Consider the following 21,516-nt stretch of genomic DNA (forward strand, 5'->3'; position numbering starts at 1 on the left):
TAGTAAAATAAATGGAAAAATCCAAGTATGATGTGTAAATACAGTTAGGCAGAAACTCTTTTCACTCCAAATCTCATAAAACTAAAATATAAGGTTTTGGAGATTAAACATCTAAACTATTTTAACTAGTTCTGTTTTTCTATTAGCATTCCATTTGTGTATTGCTGCTATTCACTGAATCCATTCTAAAATGTCAAGTCATAAAACATGCATGGAAAGTTGTATCTTAAATATGTAGTATAAGGGTCTCTATTGTCTGTAGTTATTATCAAAACCCAATAAACATCCTTACTTGAAAGCAGCTGAAAAAACATTAATAAAACTCATAAACTGCACACTTAATTAAATATACCATACAGAAGAAAAGTCAAAACCCCATAAATGTAAATGGAGCATAGAAAACTGCAATGCAGTACACAAACACATGGTAGTATTGCTGAAATTGACATATATACTTTATTTTACAATAGTGCTTTATTAGTTACACCACAATGCACAGACCGGTCGAACACTATACAAAACAATATGTCTAAACAATATTCATTCAGAAATTTTGCTTTATCAATTTGCTTTATTCTCTTAAAGAGTAACAGTGCTATTGGACAACAGAATGTGTAATATTCTTGAATGTATTGGCTGGAAATTAGTCTTCCTTCCATCAAACTCACTGTTGCTGTTTTAAAATCATGAACTGAATATAGTACAGTATGTTCAGAAATCCTTCAGATGGTTTAGCTCTGGATTGCCAACTGGGCAGCAGAAAGGGACATTAGTCTCATAATGTATAATGACAGTATTATTCAGATACATACATCATTTTACAATTATTGCATGTTCAGATGTTTTTACCAGTACCCCTGTATCACAAATTTAGAGAGGTTAAAGGCTTCACTAAACCAATGCACATGGTTTTTGAAATATGAAATATTTATGAAATATTCAAGTAGTTATCAAAGGATATTTAAATAAAGTTTGCAAACCAATCCAGTTCTTCTTTCATACTGGTTCCATTAAGCTTAATCCATATATTTTAGTTCATTGCCTCTCTGTGTCCAAAATCAGAGGTACATTCTGTCATATATGCAAAACTACCTACTGTATTTATATGTGTATGATCATTTAAACTACATGTGAAATCTGTAATTTTTTATGTAGACAAAATTAAACAAAGCACATGCACAGCCAGCAAATCTTAAGTATTACATCAAACTAAAATTTAATACAAATACATGAATGTTTTTTTCTGGAAATAAAACCAGATCATGTGCAGGGTCCATTCTGCTTTTTATAGGCAATTTATACACATTCTAATTAAATAAAAGATTTAACACAGTAATGAAAGAAGTATCTCACTGTCTTAAATGAACATGTATTCAGCTTGTACAGTATAAAGTACTGTATACTAAACACGTCTTTGATTAGGTAAAAGTTCAGTGTTGGATCTTTTAGTTATGTCGATCAGTATGGAGAAAACTATTAAAGATTAGAGCCCACAGTCTTTTCCTGAGAGATTGTTTGGAATATGTGCCAAAGAAAAACTTCAGATAACATTGAGTGCACAACAGCTGCTTTGTAACTTAAAGGTGAGACTAAACAACATCTGAAATCTATATGTTAAATCGTGAACACTGTATGAACAAATGCAACATACTACTGAAGGTTGGTTAAATACCTGAGATTCTGCATATGTTACTGCATAACATAGAATAAAAACTATTTTATTTTCAACATATTTTCTTGTTTTTTTCTTCTCTCTGAACTGACAAGAAGTGACCATTCATTTTTGGAGTGATTTCCATGACAATGATACTGTTCCTCCAAAACAAACACTCAAAAACAAAGCATATGGTTCATGTTTTTAGGAAAAACTACATATTTTTGTCTTAAACTGCAAAATACCCAGAATATTTTGTATTATTTTTCTCTTGCTCAGAAGTCACTGAATATAGTTGGTTATCAAACATATCTTATTATATTTAAATAGCAAAAACTGCATTGTTAAAGTAGAATTTGCTTCCTGTGATCCTATTTTATGAAAGCAGATGGACATCTCAAGTAGGAAAGATTCAGTTCACATGAGATGTTCTTGTTAAATCTACTGTGTATTAGCTAAAAACTCACTGGCACAAAGAACGAAGATGACAGTTAAATAATCAGAACATTAACAGAGATACGTAATATATTATTGTATGACAAACATTTAGGTTTTCCTAAAACTACCTGTCCCATATGTGAAGTTAAGAATCAGCAAATCACTTGATGGGGGTTACAATCACCATATTCAAATCCATTCATGCTGGTCACCTTTCTAGGAATGGTATTAAAATGATAAATTGTCTACAAAATGCTACTCTCACAACCTGACAAAGTCAACAATAATTGAAAAGCTAGTGTTCTCATAATGTGGAATCCAATTCTCTTCTTTTTCGAGTGGCTCAGTACGGAGAAGGGTTTGTCACAGAGAGGTGACAAGTGGAATCAGCACACAGAGAACGAGAGACTGTGTCATCCAAAAGACACAATTCTTTATCCTGAAAGTAGCCAATGGTGATTCCTGCACAACCCATACGGAAATCTTCCCTATTTATCTCATTATTTACAGAAATCACTGTAGTTTTTCTTACTGTGTCTAAGTGTAAAACTCTCAATTAAAGAAAAAAACTGTTGTAAAACTCTAAATGTCAGACACAGTATATCAGGCTAACATACAAAATGTGAAATCTGTTTAATGGCCTACTCAATTTTTGGGATACTACTGTCTCAAATAAAGACATCTTTCAAATGCTAATTGCTATCCATGAAAACTACTCAAATAATGTTTTGTTTTGAGAGAATTATAACTCCTTACAGCAAATGACCTTGTCCATGTGAGAATTTAAGGAAAAATACTGATAATCATCACATCTCTCCATAACAGGATGTGAAGAAACAGTAGCAGTTTGCAACAATGCAAAGCAGACAGATAAAGTTGTTGGTTATGGTCAAGGACAGCTATAAATACATACTGATATCCACAAATTAAATTGAAGTAATTATAACTTACAATGTCATAAACAAATGTCTGAAATGGTTCCTGGATATCCAACTAAATCTGAGGAAATCAGGGCTGCTGCCTCAATTACTGTTTTTGGACTGTAATCTGTAAGTTAGTTAATATACTGTATTTGTCTATTTGATATTACAGAAAATGTTGAATACATTTTCACATTACTGTACTGCTGGTGTGAATTCACTGTTTTTTAGACCAAGTAATTGTGCTACAATGTGAGCAGATTCTTTGTGAATAGAAACTATACATGTGTCCATGTGCACATACATATCTAAGACATGTTCTGTAGTGCAATAGGAACACTGTGAACATTGTTGTGCAAAATACAAAACTTGTAATAGAATAAATATGCTTTTTCAGAGGAAGATGGAATTTGATGCACCTGTCAAGAACCACAAATTCATGTACCTTGATGAAATGAGCTTCAATCAGGACAAATGTTGGTGCTGTGATTCAGAATGCTACTGAATAGCCTGACAGTCTATGTGCAGAGAAAGCAGGAAGAGAACATAATGATGTGCAGTGCCATATTACAAAATGGTATTGTGGCACAAAGTCCTGTGCCCAAGGGCATACAATGTAGCCCATCTGCTGTATTTTCTGGATTTGCTGAACAATCACCTTGCCTAGCCAATGAGTCAATTACATTTGTCATGCTCTGGGATAATGTAAACATCCATAACACATTGGTAGTACAAGTGTGACTCACAGCACATTCAGAGTTCATCATTATGTTCTTGACACCCAATTCACTATTTCTCAGGGAATTATTTTTGGCCTGTAGGTGGAGGGTGTATGACCGCTGCTATTATAATCAAGCCACCCTCAACTACTCCATGGATGAAAAATAAAACAGAGTGGAGCAGTGGTAATGGCAGATAAGAAATTCAAAAGTACTTTTTCAACTGTGCCATGCTACTGAGGACAGTAGATGTAATGTAGATGAAAATGTATCACCACATGTTGAAAAGAGATTCACCCAAAAAACATTAATATGGTGCATAACTTGCATGAAAATACATGCTATATATTATTTTTATATCTTAAATCATTTAAAATGTTTTGTGCACAGACTTTTGGAAGTGTTTGCATTCTGATTTTATATTGCTCTTATTTTGTGATTGATATGAAAATCTGAGAATTCATATGTTTTTTTCTTTAGTATGTCCGCAAGCAGCTGCTACTGCTTCTGAATAAAGAAATACAATGGTAAGAAACTGTACATCCCTAGCCAGAGCTGACTAAGAAGACACAGACCATCATGTATGTTACAATTGAGGTAATAGAAAATTACTTGAAGAAAATGTGACTTGAAAGTGTGAGTGCATAAAGAGCTTTACAAAATGTAAAAAACCCATAGCTTTTAGTGCTGGCTTGGATTTCAGATTCAGACAATAGAACATTAAACTCTACAGACAAATCTAACAGCACCAGATATTTAACAATAAGGAAGAAATATACTGTTTTGTATAAATTCTAAATTTGACCAGGCCTAAAACAATAGGGGGTCAAGTGCACAGATAACAAGGTGTCTTTCCAAAGCTGTGTCCAAACACAGAATAAATAAGAGTTCTTGTTTTCATATTTCTGTGTGGCATTCAACTGCTGATGTACCTTTTACTGCTGCAGAAATTGAATAAAACCTGTGGAAAATACAAGAATATATCAAAATCAAACATCCAAACATTATTTGTGATAGTAGTATTAGTTGTTATAATACAATTACTTTCAAAATGGACCTTATAATCAAAATTTCCTTTGCTTTATTATCTTTCCTTTAAAAATAGAATGACTATTATGATATACAGATATTAATAATGAGCATTATTAAATAAACACATTATATTCAAGCAGCAATGCAAGTATAGAAAACCAAGAAGGTCAAATGTTTGTTTTACTTTACTACTTGACCTACAGTACATGAAAGTAAATATTGTTTTATTATCTTTATCACATCATTTTGGATTAAATCAATTAATTTTGTGCTATTTTCTGTAAGGCCTTAAATGTAATTATTTCCTTTATAATCATTAAAATATTGCACAAAACAAAAATGAAATATAAATTCTAACATAATACAATGTATTATGGCATTGTATAAATAATGTAATTCAACACATCTCCGTAATGCCACATTCCTGCCATAGACATGGCTGTTGTACCCTTGAGCAAGGTACTAGTTTCTCTAGGCCATTCAGTGGGGAACAGCACTGGAAGGTAAATCCCATCCAGTTAAGTTCTCTCTAGTCCTCTTTATGTAAAACAAGCATAAGATCTGACCCAATGAATTGTGCTTTTCCCTCTGCCCTTGATTGTATGGATCCATATTTGGAGTACTGTATGCCCTTTTTGTAGCACATTTGAAGAAACTTCTCCTAAAATATATTAACTCCATAATAAGTTTAGTATTAATTTGTACAAAAAAGGGTGAAACATAAATTAAAATGTCATGTTAATTTAATAAACAGATAAATCTGATGTCCGAAATTTTAAATTGTCAATATGTTGTTAATTTTGCCTAATTCATTAAGTTTCTAAAACTCAAAAAAATGAAATTAAAAATATATTTCTTGCATGCTTTTGCACAGTGAAAATGTATTTAATAAAACTAACATTTTATAAAGAGGGCTGTTTTTTCTTACAAGGAAATATGGCGCTACTAAATATTCTGTTTGCTTTGACATTTTTACATCTACAATTTAAAACGAAGTACAGTACCTTGAGGTGTTATAATATTTCCGTTTCTTGAAGGTTCTAAAGCAGGATAGTTTCACACAGGTATTTTTACAATCAATAACCTGGTAAATAATAGGATTGTACATAGCTGACGATTTGGCAAGCAAGGTGGGCACTACAGAAGCTGGAATAGGAACTGAGTCAGGTTTCCCAAACGCAGACCACACTGACACAACAGCATATGGGATCCAGGCTATCAGGAATCCTGCACAAATCAGCATTGCCACCTAGAGAATACAAATAAAATGACAGGTTTTATCATACAGAAGGCAGTGTGGTGTATGTATTAATCAGACAGGAAGAGGACACATGATCATTTAAAAAAATATTTATTTGAATTACTATTCTTATTGTATTATCTCTCTTATTCAAGCTGGAAACAGAATAAAAAGTAATTGCGTCTGTGGATACATATAACTCAGTGTTAAATACTACAGTACACAGATGAAACTTCCAGACAGAAAATTAGAGATACATTTTTCACTTATTATAATTACCTGTAGACCATCCTAATTATTTTCTAGGTTTCTTTTTTTCTATTTGAACAGCTCCATCTTTTCAGTCTGTACACAGCACTTTTATTTAGCAATTTTCAGCAAAAACATAAGAAATAAAAGTTGCTTTAAAAAAGCTAATTAAATCATAAAGGTATGAGTCGTATTTTGTTATACTTTTCTTTAAAATAATCTAAAGAAAAGGCTGTTTCTTGCATAACATACTGTACTTCTAGGTTTCCTCAGCTCTTTGATCTTATAACCTATATTGTGAAAATCTTCCTTAAAGCTGTTCATACCTATGGCCTTTCAATTTTTAATTATAGGTTAAAACAGTAAAGGAATACTGGAATAATGCACTTCTTACTACAAACTTCTTACTCTTTCTTTGATACTACTGAATACAAATTAGTACAGACTGAATCAAAGGAAGCATTAAGAAGAAACATGCTGAGTACTGTATATTGAGTACTACGTTGTAAGTATTATTTTTTTAAACAACATTAAAGTATTTAAACTATTCAAACTCTGAAGGTAGCAGGAGTGCAGTAAGAATTTTTTGCTGCGCTGTTGTATATTTAGTAGGATAGTACAGAATATGACATCATGTATATGAGTAAACCCTCAGTAAGTACAGTAACTGATTCCTTATTATTTATCTAACCCAATTTCCAAACCAAGAAAACAATTACTAATAATCTACACACTAAATCATAAAAATATAGATTTAAAAAAAAGTAGAGAGAAAACAAATGGATATTAATGTATGTATCTTAGGAAAAATGCTCTCCTATGGTCTTTTCTTTTTTTAACAAAGTTTTTAAGAATTAAAAGATGCAATTGATTTTGTTACCTTTGTAAGTTTTATTTCCAGAATATGGCTATTTTGATTCCTGGTGTCAAAGTGGGCAACTTCTTTGGCTGATTCTTTGACTTTGAAAATAATCTTGACATAGGAGAAAACAATTATTGCAGTAGGAAGGACGAGGCAGAAGAACAATATTGACATCACAAAGCTCTGCCCTGAAAGTGAAGCTTGTGCAAGCCACCAGTCCAAAGTGCACGATGTGCCAAAAGGTTCAGGTGCATAATTCCCCCATCCTATCAATGGCATGGTGGCCCAAAATGCAGCATAGGACCAAATAAAACCTAAGCACAGAAAGGCATGGTTCCTCTTCAGCCATGTACCTGAAAAATAATTTTAAAAGAAAGCAACCAATATTCAGACTGAAAGTAAGAGTTCCTGAGTAATATGTATTACTCAAATATTTTGGATGGAAAGAGAGGGAACACTGTTTATTCTTTGTCAGTATAATTCCTGAGAAACTAGAAACTAATATTCTGGCATCTCTGAACAGACAAAAATGTCTTCTAAATTAGAAATAGTAAAATCTGAAAGTCTTTAAGGAGAAATCATGATCATATCTCTATAAGAGAAAGCTTTCATCCATTAATCACAGAGTTCTCATTCAGAAGTACCCTTTTTCCTAAGGCTGTTATTTTTATTTTTTTGGTTTGTTAATTTTTCATTAAATTTATTCATTTCATGAATTAATTATGAATTATCAGTTACTTTTATTTTATATTTTCCTCACTTTGGGATTAACAACTTCCAAACCCATTTGAAGAATTGTGACCACAGACAGCTAATAACTCATTCAAGAACTCACCCACCAATCTCAGGAAGTTAAGCAATTACTAGTTAAGCAATACAATCATCTTCATTATTTTGAATCTTTCAGTTTATGATATAGGATAGTTTTCCCTAATGAACATGGCTGTTAGCCAAAAGCTGACAAATACAGTATTTATTTGCTGGTAAATACAGTATGTATACATGTTAAACCTAAAAAGATAAACATCTTTCATTAATAGAACAAGTAATCGGTTTATTCCATGCTGAAAAGAGAAGAAAGAAACCGATTACTTGTTCTTTTGCAGCCTACGCATGCTGACGCAGCTACTCACCGAAACTACTACATCTTTCATTAATGTTTTACAAACACTCACATTCAAGTCATGTGTACTATAAATAAATATAGTAGAAATAACTTATAAATAATAATTTAAAGTACATATGTCCAACGAAAAGTAAAAATATTTCAGTTTGGATGCATACCGTATCTTAAATGGCAAATCTTTAAGTATCGATCCAGGCTGACTACAGTCATTGTGATGAGGCTGCCACACCCAAAGAAAAAGCCAGCCCAGCCATAAAATCGACAGCCTTCCATTCCAAACAGCCAGCGGTGCGAAAAACTTGAGATAACAAAGAAAGGTTTTCCTGTAACTATAAAAAACAAATAAGACATGCAGCAACATATCAACACTACAGGTTTTGATTTCTCCACTCATTTGGCAATGTGAGACAGTGACTTAGTTATGTGAATACAATTGCTCATTAATGGTATTTAATCTGAAAAAATATATGTGGCTTCTAGCTACATTTAGATATAAAGAAACATTTCAATAATGTGAGCATTTGTGTTTCGGTAAACATATGAACACTTTTAATGTTACCATCTATGAATCCAGTCTGAAATTAGTGTTTTTCAGCAATTTCCTGTTGCTAATATTGACCATTATTTTTAAGTTGTCACTGAAATAAAATTATTGTATGTCATTGCTGCATCAAAATTGTATCAGCTGCATTGAGGGCTATGGTTCTCAGGGTTTCAAAAAAGTTTTTAACTGCATCCAAGGTGATTACATTTAATGTGTATATGGGCAACTCTAATATACAATATACTGTACTGAATGTAGTGTCTGTGCCTGTTTTGGAACTTTATAAATTTCATATCTAATCAAGCTTTTGGAGGAGGAAGGTCATAAAACGATTAGGATGTTTACTGATAGGGTATGTATCAATATATAAATAGGGTATGTACAAATTTTATATTTTGTAAAGGAACAAGTGAAGGTTTATTTCATGCTGAAAGGAGAAGAAAAGAAACAATGTTTTGGTTGTGGAGTCTTGTGGAGAGAGATGGATTCACAGCCAAAATATTGTGTTTTTCTTCTCTTTCCAGCATGGAATAAACCTTCACTTGCTCCTTTATAGGCTACACATGCCGACACAGCTACCTACTAGATAACAGACACTAGATAATAATTATGACAGTAATCTCAACCAAAAGCATATGGACAAACATTATGGTTTAGTGTTTCATCTCTAACTAGGGCTGATCCCCAGATCAAGAATTAACAAGAACACTTCATGAGCTATTATACTGTATGTTACATTTAATTATAATTAATAAAGCTGTGAAGACAGAGATGAGCATTTTAAAAACATACAGAACATTATTCCATCAATAAACACCTTAACAGTATTGCACAGAAAGCACTGAAACAATAATAGCATACAAAATAATAAACACTCAATGTCTATAAATATACTTTTTCTGTTTGGATAATAATATTTTCTAAAACTCTTCATGTAATAAATATTTTCACACTACCATATTATTAAGCAGCATTAAGCAATTAACCAATTTGAGGATGATGTTATGAGAATGTGATATGCCTGTAGGAAATGTTAGTGGTCACATCCCTTTTTTTGCCATCCTTGTTATCTCATAATTTTGAAATGCTAAAAAATATGATCACATAAGAAATAAGTGCTTTTGAGTTTGTATGTACTGTATTTTCGAAGAAAACTAAAGAAATGGTTTCCAGTTTCACTATACAATTATTCTGAATGATGCACTTACAAATTGGTTTCATATCACGTTTCAATGACACAGCTCAGTGAAAAAAGGAGGGAATGCACACATGAAATGTCACTGGCATGAACATTGGAATGTGAAGTCACTGGGTAATTCAGAGTCCATCCATCCACCATCACCAAATGTCTGCAAGTCTGCCATAGCTTAGCTCTGAGACTTCTCAATTTCCATGCTGTGTCCAAACACTGGAAAATGAAGTTATTTAAAGAGTAGGTACTGTAATGTGCTCTGTGACGTCCTCTGGATCAGATATAAAAAATACAGTGACAAGCTCTCAGGAAAAAGGCTGTGAACATGCTCAAAACATTTAGCCACACCTACAAAGAGGCTTGTAGACGATGCAAGAAGTCATGGAGCAGTTCATCTTATATTTGAAATGAGTTTTAATTTATTGTGAAAAAGGCCATTTTCTGAAGAAAACCCAAGAAGACGCACACAAAGTGCCTCTTCCATGATACTCTGAGTGGTTTTCAGTAAGGTTTTATAATCTAAGTACAGGTCCAGCCACAATCTAATGTTGCCATAAATGGCTGTTTTTAAGAAATGTTTGAGAATTTAGAAATGTTTTTTGGTATACAAAAAGCAGCTATACAAAACATTTCCACAAACCTCGCAATGGCTATTTCTGATAAGGCTAATCCTGCCTTTCAGTTATTTCTGAAATGTTGCATACAAAAGGTGTCTGCCTTTCTCTGCAAAGAAGAAATTTAGATTTCACTCAGGTCAGTTCAGAAATGAACCCAGATCAGGTCAGGTCCTACAGACTAAATAGCATAAACCTGCTTATGGTTTTGAATTCAAAACTATTAGGAACAAAAAACATGATGAGAAATCTGACTAATGCTAGATGAGGCTATAGTTTAAACAAAGTGTCATGAACCTGTTACACACTTCTGTGTGGGCTTGGACTTTTTTTAAAACCAAAAATGAATTTAAATCGTGGTTTAGGAAATTAATGAAAAATACAAGATTTTTGTCATTAAAAAAAATTCTTCTTCTTCGCAGTATGGTTACCCATGGGCTATATATTGTATGTAACGTGTCTATCTCTGCTCAGCCCCTAACAGGATCAAATCACTGTCTGTCTCGGGCTCAGGACTACCTAGCACCATTCCCTTGGCAGCAAATAAGTCTGAAATGCTGGAAGACCTGGTCTTCTACTGCAGCCTTATTCCACACTGTCTTGGTTTCAAGGAGATGATGTTACTTCTGTAAACAAGGTCACTGCACTGAGCCCTGTCAATATATTGTATTGACCAGTGGGACATAATACCATCAGATTCTAAAACCCTATAGAGCTGACAACAGGTCCATCATAATGAAAATGGTCCAAAAACAAAGTAGTCCCAATAGCACATGGTTATGGTATTTAAATTACTAATTAAATGCTTTTGTAAGTTACTTTATTAGCATGTTATTAACAGTGGGGACATGAACATGAATTAAATGCTTTTAATTTGTTAAAAGTACATTATGCACATTATCTCTGACCCATTCATATTGTGCTCCAGCACCCCGTGACTTACAAATTAAGCCTGCAAGACTCCTGATATTTAGCACGTTATAGTGACCTATAGATGCAGTCATTTAAAATACACTAAGTGTCATGACAATATCACGAACAGTACCGCGTCTCACCATTTTAGTTTTTTTCAAATAATCTGATGCAGGACTGCATTACTCTGTAAAACTGAGGTGGCTAGATGTATCAAAGCTGTGTATAGATCTCACATAAATCTTATTTTAATAATAAACATTAAAAAGTATTTTAACCCATTATTGTTTTTTGCAGTAATCATAATATACAGTAACAGATTTTTTATTTTCTTCATTACAAATTCTAAAACAAACAGATTCTACAATAAATAATTTTAGTTTGGATTTTGATTGTAAAATATATTTTACATATTGGCTTTGGAAATATACTAATTTTAAGAGCAAGCAAACGCATAAACAAAAAAGTTGTCAGATGTTATTTGAATTAGAAGGCACACTTTGCATTGTTTGCATTGTATTTCATTGCAATACAATTGTTTTGCTTTCCAGCTGACACAAGTCTGCACTATATCAAGGTTTTTCTTTAAGGAACCAAAATTATGGCCACAGAATTCAAGCGGGCCATTGAACTTAGTGGTGTGTGTCAGAGTGATAAGGTAGCAAAGAAGAAAGCTAACAACTGTTGAGTAACATATACAAAATCCTACATTTGACTAATAACATTTAACTCCTTTAGTCAAATTATAGGCAAACAAGTTTACATTCCCACCACTAGTGTCATCTTTGACCTTAATGACATTATTTGGTTACAAACCAAATATCACATTGTCACAAACCAAAACTGAGCTGTATGTCATCAAAACCTTTAGCATTTACAGTGAATGCTGCAAGAAGAGGCTTAAACCAACCTGTCTTACTCGTGCTCAAGAAACTACAATTTTCTAGCCAGGACACCACAGCCCCGACCCTTCTTCCACATTGCTGACCATTCTTATTTTAATATACAAGTCAAATGTAACAACTGTGTCCACAGCTGTTCCAAATGATAGACAATCAACTTCTTTTAAATGGGAACTGCACTCCCAATTTCTCAGACTGGTTGTTAACCGGTAACAAAATAAATTCATTGACAGTATAAAAAATATATAAATTAAATTAATCAAAATTGTGAACTTTGTAAAAGTACTACAGATGCAGCCATTCAAAGTGCACGGCACAGACACGTACCGGAGGTACGTGATTGGTTGACCGACAGGGGCACTCGTGGTGCATTGGTCGGTCATAGAAAGATTTAAATGTCTTTACTGTGCCCATTTTAGTATTGAATATTTATATGGAATTTTACCACTGAAGGGAAATCTTAGTAGCTGGGCATAAAAAGAATAGGAGCATAACGCATGTGAAGGCCATAAATGATATTAATTTTGGAACATAAACATACAGTATTACAGTATATGGCTGGTCTCGGTACTTTAAAGAAAAAATACACACCAGTATTCCATTTCTCCCTAAACATTTTAAGCATCGAAGTCTTTAACATGTGAAATAGCGTGTAAAAAAGAGGTAGTTTTAAGCTTTTCTGCTATTATAATATGGAGTCGCGTATCTAAAGAAATTAATAACGATATAATTATATTTGTGTACTGCGACAGGGCTGTGTAGGGCTGTTTCGCCTCTCTTCATGTAAGTTCCCCAGTAGCCTACTGGTTTACGTGCCTTTTTAGTAACCCACAGGTTGTGTGTTCAAATCCAGCCGGCGCTGTGACTTTTTTTTTAACAAACATTTCTTTGAAAAAATAGAATCGCAATATTATGGACAATTAATTGACTTTTAGATTTCTAAATATCACAACATGATCGAATTTAAGTCATTTTTAATAACAACGAATATTCACCTTCTTTCCTTCTGACAACTGTCCCTGCTTCAGCTTCCTGCTTCTATCGTGTGTGTTTTTTTTTTCAAATACATTCTGGAAAAGTGTAATCTATACTAAAAAGCTGTAAACCACCTGCTATATAGATACATATTGGCAGCTTTTAACTCCGCAAGTCACACACCAATACTCCATTTCTCCCTAAACACTTTAAGCACCAAAGTCATCACTCTGCAGGTGTGCTGGCTGTGACGAATTAAACTGGTTTCACAGGTATTTTCAAGTGGTCGAGTCTTCAGCGGGAGGGGGGGACAAGCTGAAAAGTAACAAAAGTAACACCCACCACAGCATTCGTTGATCTAACTAACAAGGATGGGACATTAGCTAGCCAATATGATAAAGGATTAACTTTTTATTTCTTTAGCACATTTATTTGAACATTTCCATCAATTGTACAAGCACTGAAAAACTGTTCAATCTCTAGTTCGTTGGGCATTTTTTCTTTTACGATAACAGAAAAACTTCCTTGCTTTTAACAGATATTGAGATTTGTTGATAATTGGAAGATGGTTTTGCTTTAATGGTTTGATATATTTGATTTTGTATTGTGGTTGTAATCTATGTTTTTGGTTGGTATTATGTTTATATGGTTGTTTTTGTTGGTTGGTCGTTATTATGGTTATTATGTTTACTGTGTCATTTTTTATTAATGGATGTAATAATCAAAAGAGAGAGAGAGCGCCTTCTTTTAACTTTTGTAGCCAAAGGGCCTTGCAGATCAGATTCCCTTCCCCCTACGGAAAGACAGACACATGTTTTCACAGTTTAGAAGTCGCTATTCAGACGCAGGCGCGGCCAGCATCACGTAACACTGCACCTCAGTCGGCGCCAGGGCCCAGAGGAACGCCTGGAGTGGTATCTCCCGGTGGGCCTCCTCCGGGAGAGTAGGGTAACCCTGGCGGGCTAAGTAGGCCACGTCTGCAGCTGTTACCTTCACTGTTACCTGGATACCCCTTTATTTAGAACTCACTCTTCCCCCTCTCTCTCTGGCTTCTTTTAATCCTTCTGTGCTGGGATTGCAGCGGGTAAGATATTTTTCCAAGAAAAAAAGAGAAATTAAAAAAAGAGAAATTTCACCAGAGCCCCTTCTCGTGTCTAATTTTTAGTTTAGAAGGATTCAAGCAGGATTTTGGATGAAAGGATCAACTAAACTCCATTAATATAAGTATCGAGTGGTATTAAATAAATACAGCTTTTTAGTATAGATTACACTTTTCTAAAATGTATTTAAAAAATAAAAACGATTACTATCTAATCTTTACACGTTTGATCCCAAAATCTAAACGGGGAGAAAGCTATGCTGAAAGTTTATTAAGATACTTAGAAGACAAAGATAACAATTTATGTTGCATTTGTCTGATTGTGAATCAAAAAATACATTTAATTAACTGCTCTCAGTGACAGCTGACAATCCTCCATACACTCAAGTGAAATTTGGAATGCCAATGTAAATGTCGTATTTACAATTTGTTGATAATAGAAATGTTAAGTTTTCTAAAGCTTTGTGAGGCAGCAAAAGGCAGCAAAAGATTTGAACACCCTATATTGTAATGAGCCGCTGAGCTGAGAATGGGTTATGTTCCTGCTGTCAGAGGGGGTGGAAAGTGCCCGCGGTCATTTAATTAGTATTACAATTCGCACTGATTCCCTTGCGAAGATATGGGCATAATAGTTGTGCGTGGTCAATTTAAGCACTTGAAATTAATATGGTTAATAATAGTAAACTGTAACATGCTGTAACAAGATCGGCTAAACTGGGATCTATCGCTTACGCCTGAAATTGGAGCTGCTCGCCGTGCAGTGAATAGCGACTAATAAGTCTGTCTTTCTGTGGGGGGAAGGGAATCTGATCTGATCTGCAACAGAGCTGTTCAACCATTTTTTGTCGGGCACCTCAAGTGTCAGGTATAAGCGATAAATCTATTTAGCTGAAAAGTTGTACAACGCAAGACATTTCTTTACTCTAGGTTTCGTGAAAAAACACATTGTGCTGCTGTAATACAGTATAAAATAATTAAAAGTCTAAGCAGTATCAGCTTATGTATGGATTGTAATTTAAAAAAAGTCAAAAACCGCACTCAAAATGCAATTTAGCGCTTTCTGGCAAGAGGAGACACCCAAATTAATAATGTAACATGCTACTGTTTGTGCATGAACATAGTTACTGTATACTGTTATTTCTTTAGATATGCGATTCCATGTTTTTCTTTAATCCCTGGCGGGACCGGGCGTCCATAAGAATCAAGTTATAGGTTTCATTGCGCTTTGACAGAAACCAAATTATATCGTTATTAATTTCTTTAGATACGCGATTCCACATTATATTCCCTATTAATCAAATTCTAAAAATATGCTTGTTGACTCTGGTATCGAGCATATTCGCAGAAAAGCTTAAAACTACCACTTTCTATACACATGTTATTTCACGTTAGTTAAAGACTGCGATGCTTAAAATGTTTAGGGAGAAATGGAATACTGGTGTGTATTTGTTCTTTAAAGTACCGAGACCAGCCAGATACAGTTTACATACTGTATGTTTATGTTCCAAAACTAATATTGTTTATGGACTTCACACACGTTATGGTAAAATTCCATATTAATATTCAATACTTAAACGGGCACAGTAAAGAAATTAAATATACATATACATACTATATACAGTATAGTATACATGTTCCTAAATCAATATCTTCTATGAGCATGTGAAAGGCATGGTGAATCAGAGATTCTCAAAAAATAACTGTACTTTGCATGATTGAAAACAAATGCGTGATTGGATCAACGGAATGCTGTGGTGTTACTTTTACAAAGGTGAATGAAAAAAAGAATGTGGACCAGGGCAATACTTTGAGTTTACAACTTGTCCAAGGTCATTCATTATACTGTAAATACTATTAGTAATATCTTCGGTAAAGACTTTGATGGCGACAGCTCAAACATGAGAGGTTGAGCTTTATTAGCTCCACCTTGCGGAAATTCAGGATACTATTATTTTATTTGCGGTATCATGCGGTTTCATGCAGTGCGATGCGAGAATATACGGTATTAATACCGTAACTTGCGGTATACTGCGTCAAGCGCACTGGAAAATAATGCGGTATCGCCTGCATGTTTTGAATGGCTGCCATGTTGACCCAAATCACATTTGAGTTCCCACAAATCGCCATGTGATGCAGTCCTTCCTACTTATTAGTCTCCATAATAAAAAATATAATGTGATGTATGAGCGTATAAATAAAGGTTTTGTAGCAGACATTTCACCGCATAATGTTCCAATGTGATCTGCATGCAGAGTTAACAAGTAAGTAGTATGTGTCGGCAAAATAGTCTCGAAATCAAAACCAATATTTCTACTGGATTAAAAGAGATTTATTCACAAGCCCGCTTGTTTACAATACTATTTAGAAATACTCAGTTGTGGGACAGCAATACTTTGTAAAACCGGCAGGTGGAGCTGTGAAAGCTTCACGTGGTGTGTGGAGCATTTGGGCTGTCACCAGAAAACGCCTGGTTTTTAATTGCCGTCAATGCTGAGAGACAATCTTTTTCCAATTATATAATTTAAGTTGTATACTGTTTAGACTTTTATTCATTTTAAACTGTGTATTATTGCATGTTAAATATTAAACTAATTAAAAAGTAGGTATATTTTATAAAAGCAACAACACCAATTGGTACTATTGTACAAAAAAACTTAGACTGATTTAATACCACTTGATAGTAATATTAATATGGAATTGTGTAACTAAGCAGCTAATGTATGTTTTGGAAACATTTTGACATTTGTTTCCTTACAGTGGTAATGGATAATGCTCACAGACTGTAATATAGTTCACTGCACCCAGGCGGTTCAAAGCCCTATCAGAGCATTACTTCTGGTAAGTGATGGTTTTGTGATTAAGGATTTCTTTATTGAATTCTTTAAGTTAAACAAAGGAGGGGAGAAGGACTATTTTTACAATTGGCAGTAACCGGAAAACAGCTTATCAATATGTTGAAACCATACCATGACAGACGTGTTCACCTTTAACTGAGCTAGCGACTGGTGTTCACTATGTTGTGATGATGCTGTGTGGCTCTGCGGGAATTATTCTGTAAACTGAAGAGTCTTTTTATATTTGTGAAAAAATTCCAATTTAAATGTAATATGGAATATATTATTAATAATATTAATAATGAATGACCATGGACGAGCTGTAAACTGAAGAGAAGACACGTTAAGTGTTGTCTTTTCATCTTGGAATTAACCTAGAGTGATCCTTTTGGCTATATTTTTTACATAGCTGGATGTGTAAAAATAGTTTGGTGTTATTATAGCTTGTTGTGAAAATGATGTGCATCTTTCAGGTTTACAATAAGAAAATTAACTTTAAAGTTTGATTAAGAAAAATATTTGGACTGGTAGTACGCTGGGCAAACGTTCCGAGGTCAAATTCTTCCAGCACGGGGGTACCTTTAAAGCGGAGACGACGGCACCGAAATTTTTTGGCGCGCCTTCTCTTTAAAGCCCTGGCCAAATATGAAGACAGTACGTACAGTTATCATTCAAATGGAATTAAAAACTACACATCCCAGTTAAAAATGGTGGTGCTTGTGATCATTGCGTTTAACCAACGAAACAGAGCAAAAAATCAGAGTTTCGAAAGCTTAACCTATCAGCAACAAAGCGAAATTTACACGATAGGCTACCTCAAACTGTCAGTTACACGACTGTGTATGTCGCTTAAGCCACTCCTATTTGGCATTTTAGTTATGGAGGCGAGAAGGCGCCCCCCCCCCCCCCCTGGGTGCCTGATTTGCCGCCATCTTTAACCGCTTCGTGTCCAAATCGCAGTAGCTTCGCGTACGAAATAAAGTTCATCCCAGCTACAAAACATATATATTTTTGTGGTAAGAGGGAGCAAAACATCAGTATTTACTGCTATTAATTAGTGTACGATTTATACAGCCTAAATATAAAGTTAAAATCTCGACAAAGCAATGTAGGAAATACAGAGAAAATAAATCCTTTCTGACATCTAAAATCAGTTTCAATCAAGGTCTCTAAAACGAACAAGAAAAAGAGGATTTTCGGAGGGCAATTACGCTGTGTTTATATAGGATAAGTGATTTATGAGCAATCTAATTTCTTGTTTGTTTAAAACAGTGAAATGTCAGCTGCAAAAGACCGCACCAGAAACAGCACTCTCTCTGCCTGTCATAGACGTTCAGGAAAGGCTGAATGAAGTCATGTCAAGTACAAGAATTTGGTGATCAATAATAACATTTGTAGGACAAGAAACAAAAGATAATGAAAACTTAAGCTTTTTTAGGCTAAAACTCAAGTTCATTCTACAAATTAAGGCAAATGAAAATTCAGGACGTTAAAGTGCTAGAGGTGTAAAAAATACAAAAATGCACATGAGTAAAAAGTTTTAGAAATGGAGCAGGTGTTGCTTTGAAATAAGCAAACAGAAAAAAAGCCATGACTATAGTGCAGAAGAGGGATGCAGGAACACTTGCTTAGATATACAAAAAAATCACAAAAAGGTGTATGTTACAAAAGAACATGCAAACATGTTCATCATGTACATGAACATGTACATCAATTTCCCTTTGCGATCAATAAAGTCTTATCTATAAACATGAAACAGAGAGTGGAATCAGAAAATTAGCATGCATAAAAAACAGCAATTCTGTCAATGAGCCCTAAATGAATTAATAGCAACCATGGTTTCATGGAGGGCTTCTCAGATAGTTGGGCATTCAGGTAGATTGCCAGGTGAAAGGATTTGTAAACATACTTTGTTAAAGCAAGTCAGTTTTTTCCGCAACACATAAAATACATTTTTCCAAGAAAGTTTAGCCTTTGTCACTAATGAAACCACTAAATAAAGACATATAGAAATCTTAAGATTTTTTTATTCAATGTTGGTAGCAGGATGAACTGTGCTAAGTGTATATTTTGTTGCGGAGTTGCTGCAAGATGTTAACAGTGAAAAAAGGTATTAAGAAATGAGTTATTTCAAGAAGAAAATTTTCAGAATAATTGCAAATCTAGCAGGATAGAGAAAGCACAGAAAACAGGCAGTTAGATTGATCAGATTAGTATGAAAAGTTATTTAGCAAAGGGAATGAGAAGAGTGACAAACTAATATACTTTAGATCTTTTTTATCTGAACCAGGGAAAACTGAGCATGTTTCTCTATAACAATAATAAAAAAAACTTTATTTTATATATCACCTTTAAAAGTGGCATCTCAAAGCAATACAGTAGATATAAAAACAGATAAAAGGACCACAGATTACAAAGTAAATACATATAAGAAAGACAAGCAGTTAGAGGTGCTACCAAAATTAGAGAATGAAGCAGATACAGACACTAAGTCTTCTGAAAAGAAAGGTTCTGAGGTTAGATTTAAATGCACTCAGGGTACGTGACTGATATCACTGGGAATACAAATTGAGAGCTCTGGGGTGCAGCTAGAGAAGACCCTGTCACCCACAGAATGTAGATGTTCTTGAGGACAGCTAGAAGACCAGAGTCAGACGGACAAAGGTGGGGAGTAGACAGATAATAAGCCATATACTGTAGGTACTGAATGAGGATGAGGATTTTGAAGTTGACTTGAAACCTGATAGGTAACCAATGCAAGGACTTGAAAACAGGTGTAATGCATCCCTGATAGGATTCTCGCTGTCATATTCTGAACATATTGAAGATTGCTCAGTGTAGATTTAATTTCCCCAGTGAACAGGATGTGCATTTATTAATTCTAGAAAAAAAAGCCTTTCTTGATTTCTCTAGTTCTTAGTTTCTCTAGTTCCCTTTAAAATAAACTATTATTCCACAATGCAGAGTACTACATGGCCAGTATTTACACATGATATTTGTGATATAAAGAAATTAACACAAGCAGCTTTTGGAGATTTGAGTGTTGGCTGAGTTTTGCAGGATAAAAGACTAGAGATGTTGGTAAGAAGAAGATAATTTTGGGATAGCTGAGGAATACACTTATAACAAGAACACTTCCTAATGGGGTTAGGCATACTTTTGATGAAGATGATGAAGTTAACTGACTGTATGTTTACATAGATACTGAAATGAGGATTGTATTTTAGATTTTGTGTAGTTGCTAGCATTGAACTGTGTGTTGGATGCACATGAATTGAAGGAATGGGCAAACATAGCTGATGCGGATCCACAGAGCCAGCATATTAAGATGTTTATAATTAGAGGCAATTTGTTTAAATAACTAGGTATGGATACTGATGTGCAAGATAGGTGGAAAGGCTGTTTCCTTAAGCCAGCACTATAAAATATTTTATTCTCAGTGAGATGCTGCCATTTCATAGTGGGTTTCTAACACTGTGTATAGTTCCATCCACACAGTGCCTTTACTTCCACCCATTTCTAACCTCTTTATCCAGTACTGAGGATTTGGAGCCTATCCCAGTAAGCAATGGACACAAGGCAGAATACACCCTGGACATAGCGCCAGTCCATCACAGGACAGACAGACACAAACACACACACACCAGGGCCAGTTTTCCCATAAACCAATTAACTTACCAGTATGTTTTGGAGTGCGAGAGGGAGTCATATCACACATATGGAGAAAAACCATGTAACCCAGAGAGAACATGCAAACCCCACACACACAGGATGGCAGGAATTGAACCTAGGACCCCAGTGCTCCAAGATAGCAATGCTAACCACTTTGCCACCATTATAAATGGATGGATATATTAGTTATCTTTCTAGTTCACAGGTTTGCATGCATAATTTAATTTTGAATACTGACATCAGGTACTACTATTGTATTTATGAAAAAGAAACAAAACAAAAAGCATACTAACAACTGTGCCATCCTACTCTTTAGTTAATACAATTTATTATTTATAAACAGTTAACATTGTTAGCAAAATATTTTGAATTATATTTAACCCTATTTTTTCTTTAGTTTTGTATTTAACTTATTATATGATAGTCTGACTTACTGTATATTTGAACAATGAAAATATATTTTTACAAGATGCGGGGGAAAGTGCAACAACTTATTACAGTGCTAAATTTAATAGTGATTGCTAATAGTTTA

The 21,516-nt window shown here is 34.2% G+C and overlaps 1 protein-coding gene across 3 annotated transcripts in view; it reads right to left on the reverse strand.

The window, feature by feature from the left end:
• Window positions 1–426: 426 nt before the first annotated feature.
• The window catches only part of opn5 (opsin 5), a 65,861-nt gene continuing 44,771 nt past the window's right edge, over window positions 427–21,516 (reverse strand). For all 3 annotated transcript variants that reach the window (XM_015349774.2, XM_006626015.3, XM_015349763.2), the window contains 4 exons: window positions 8,399–8,569; window positions 7,133–7,467; window positions 5,768–6,012; window positions 427–4,692 (listed from right to left, as the gene is read on the reverse strand). In XM_015349774.2, coding sequence (XP_015205260.1) covers window positions 4,629–4,692; window positions 5,768–6,012; window positions 7,133–7,467; window positions 8,399–8,569 — 815 coding nt within the window. In that variant the 3' untranslated portion in view covers window positions 427–4,628. The remainder of the gene's footprint in view (window positions 4,693–5,767; window positions 6,013–7,132; window positions 7,468–8,398; window positions 8,570–21,516) is intronic.

Source organism: Lepisosteus oculatus, chromosome 2 (assembly GCF_040954835.1).
Source record: "Lepisosteus oculatus isolate fLepOcu1 chromosome 2, fLepOcu1.hap2, whole genome shotgun sequence".
NCBI lineage: Eukaryota > Metazoa > Chordata > Actinopteri > Semionotiformes > Lepisosteidae > Lepisosteus > Lepisosteus oculatus.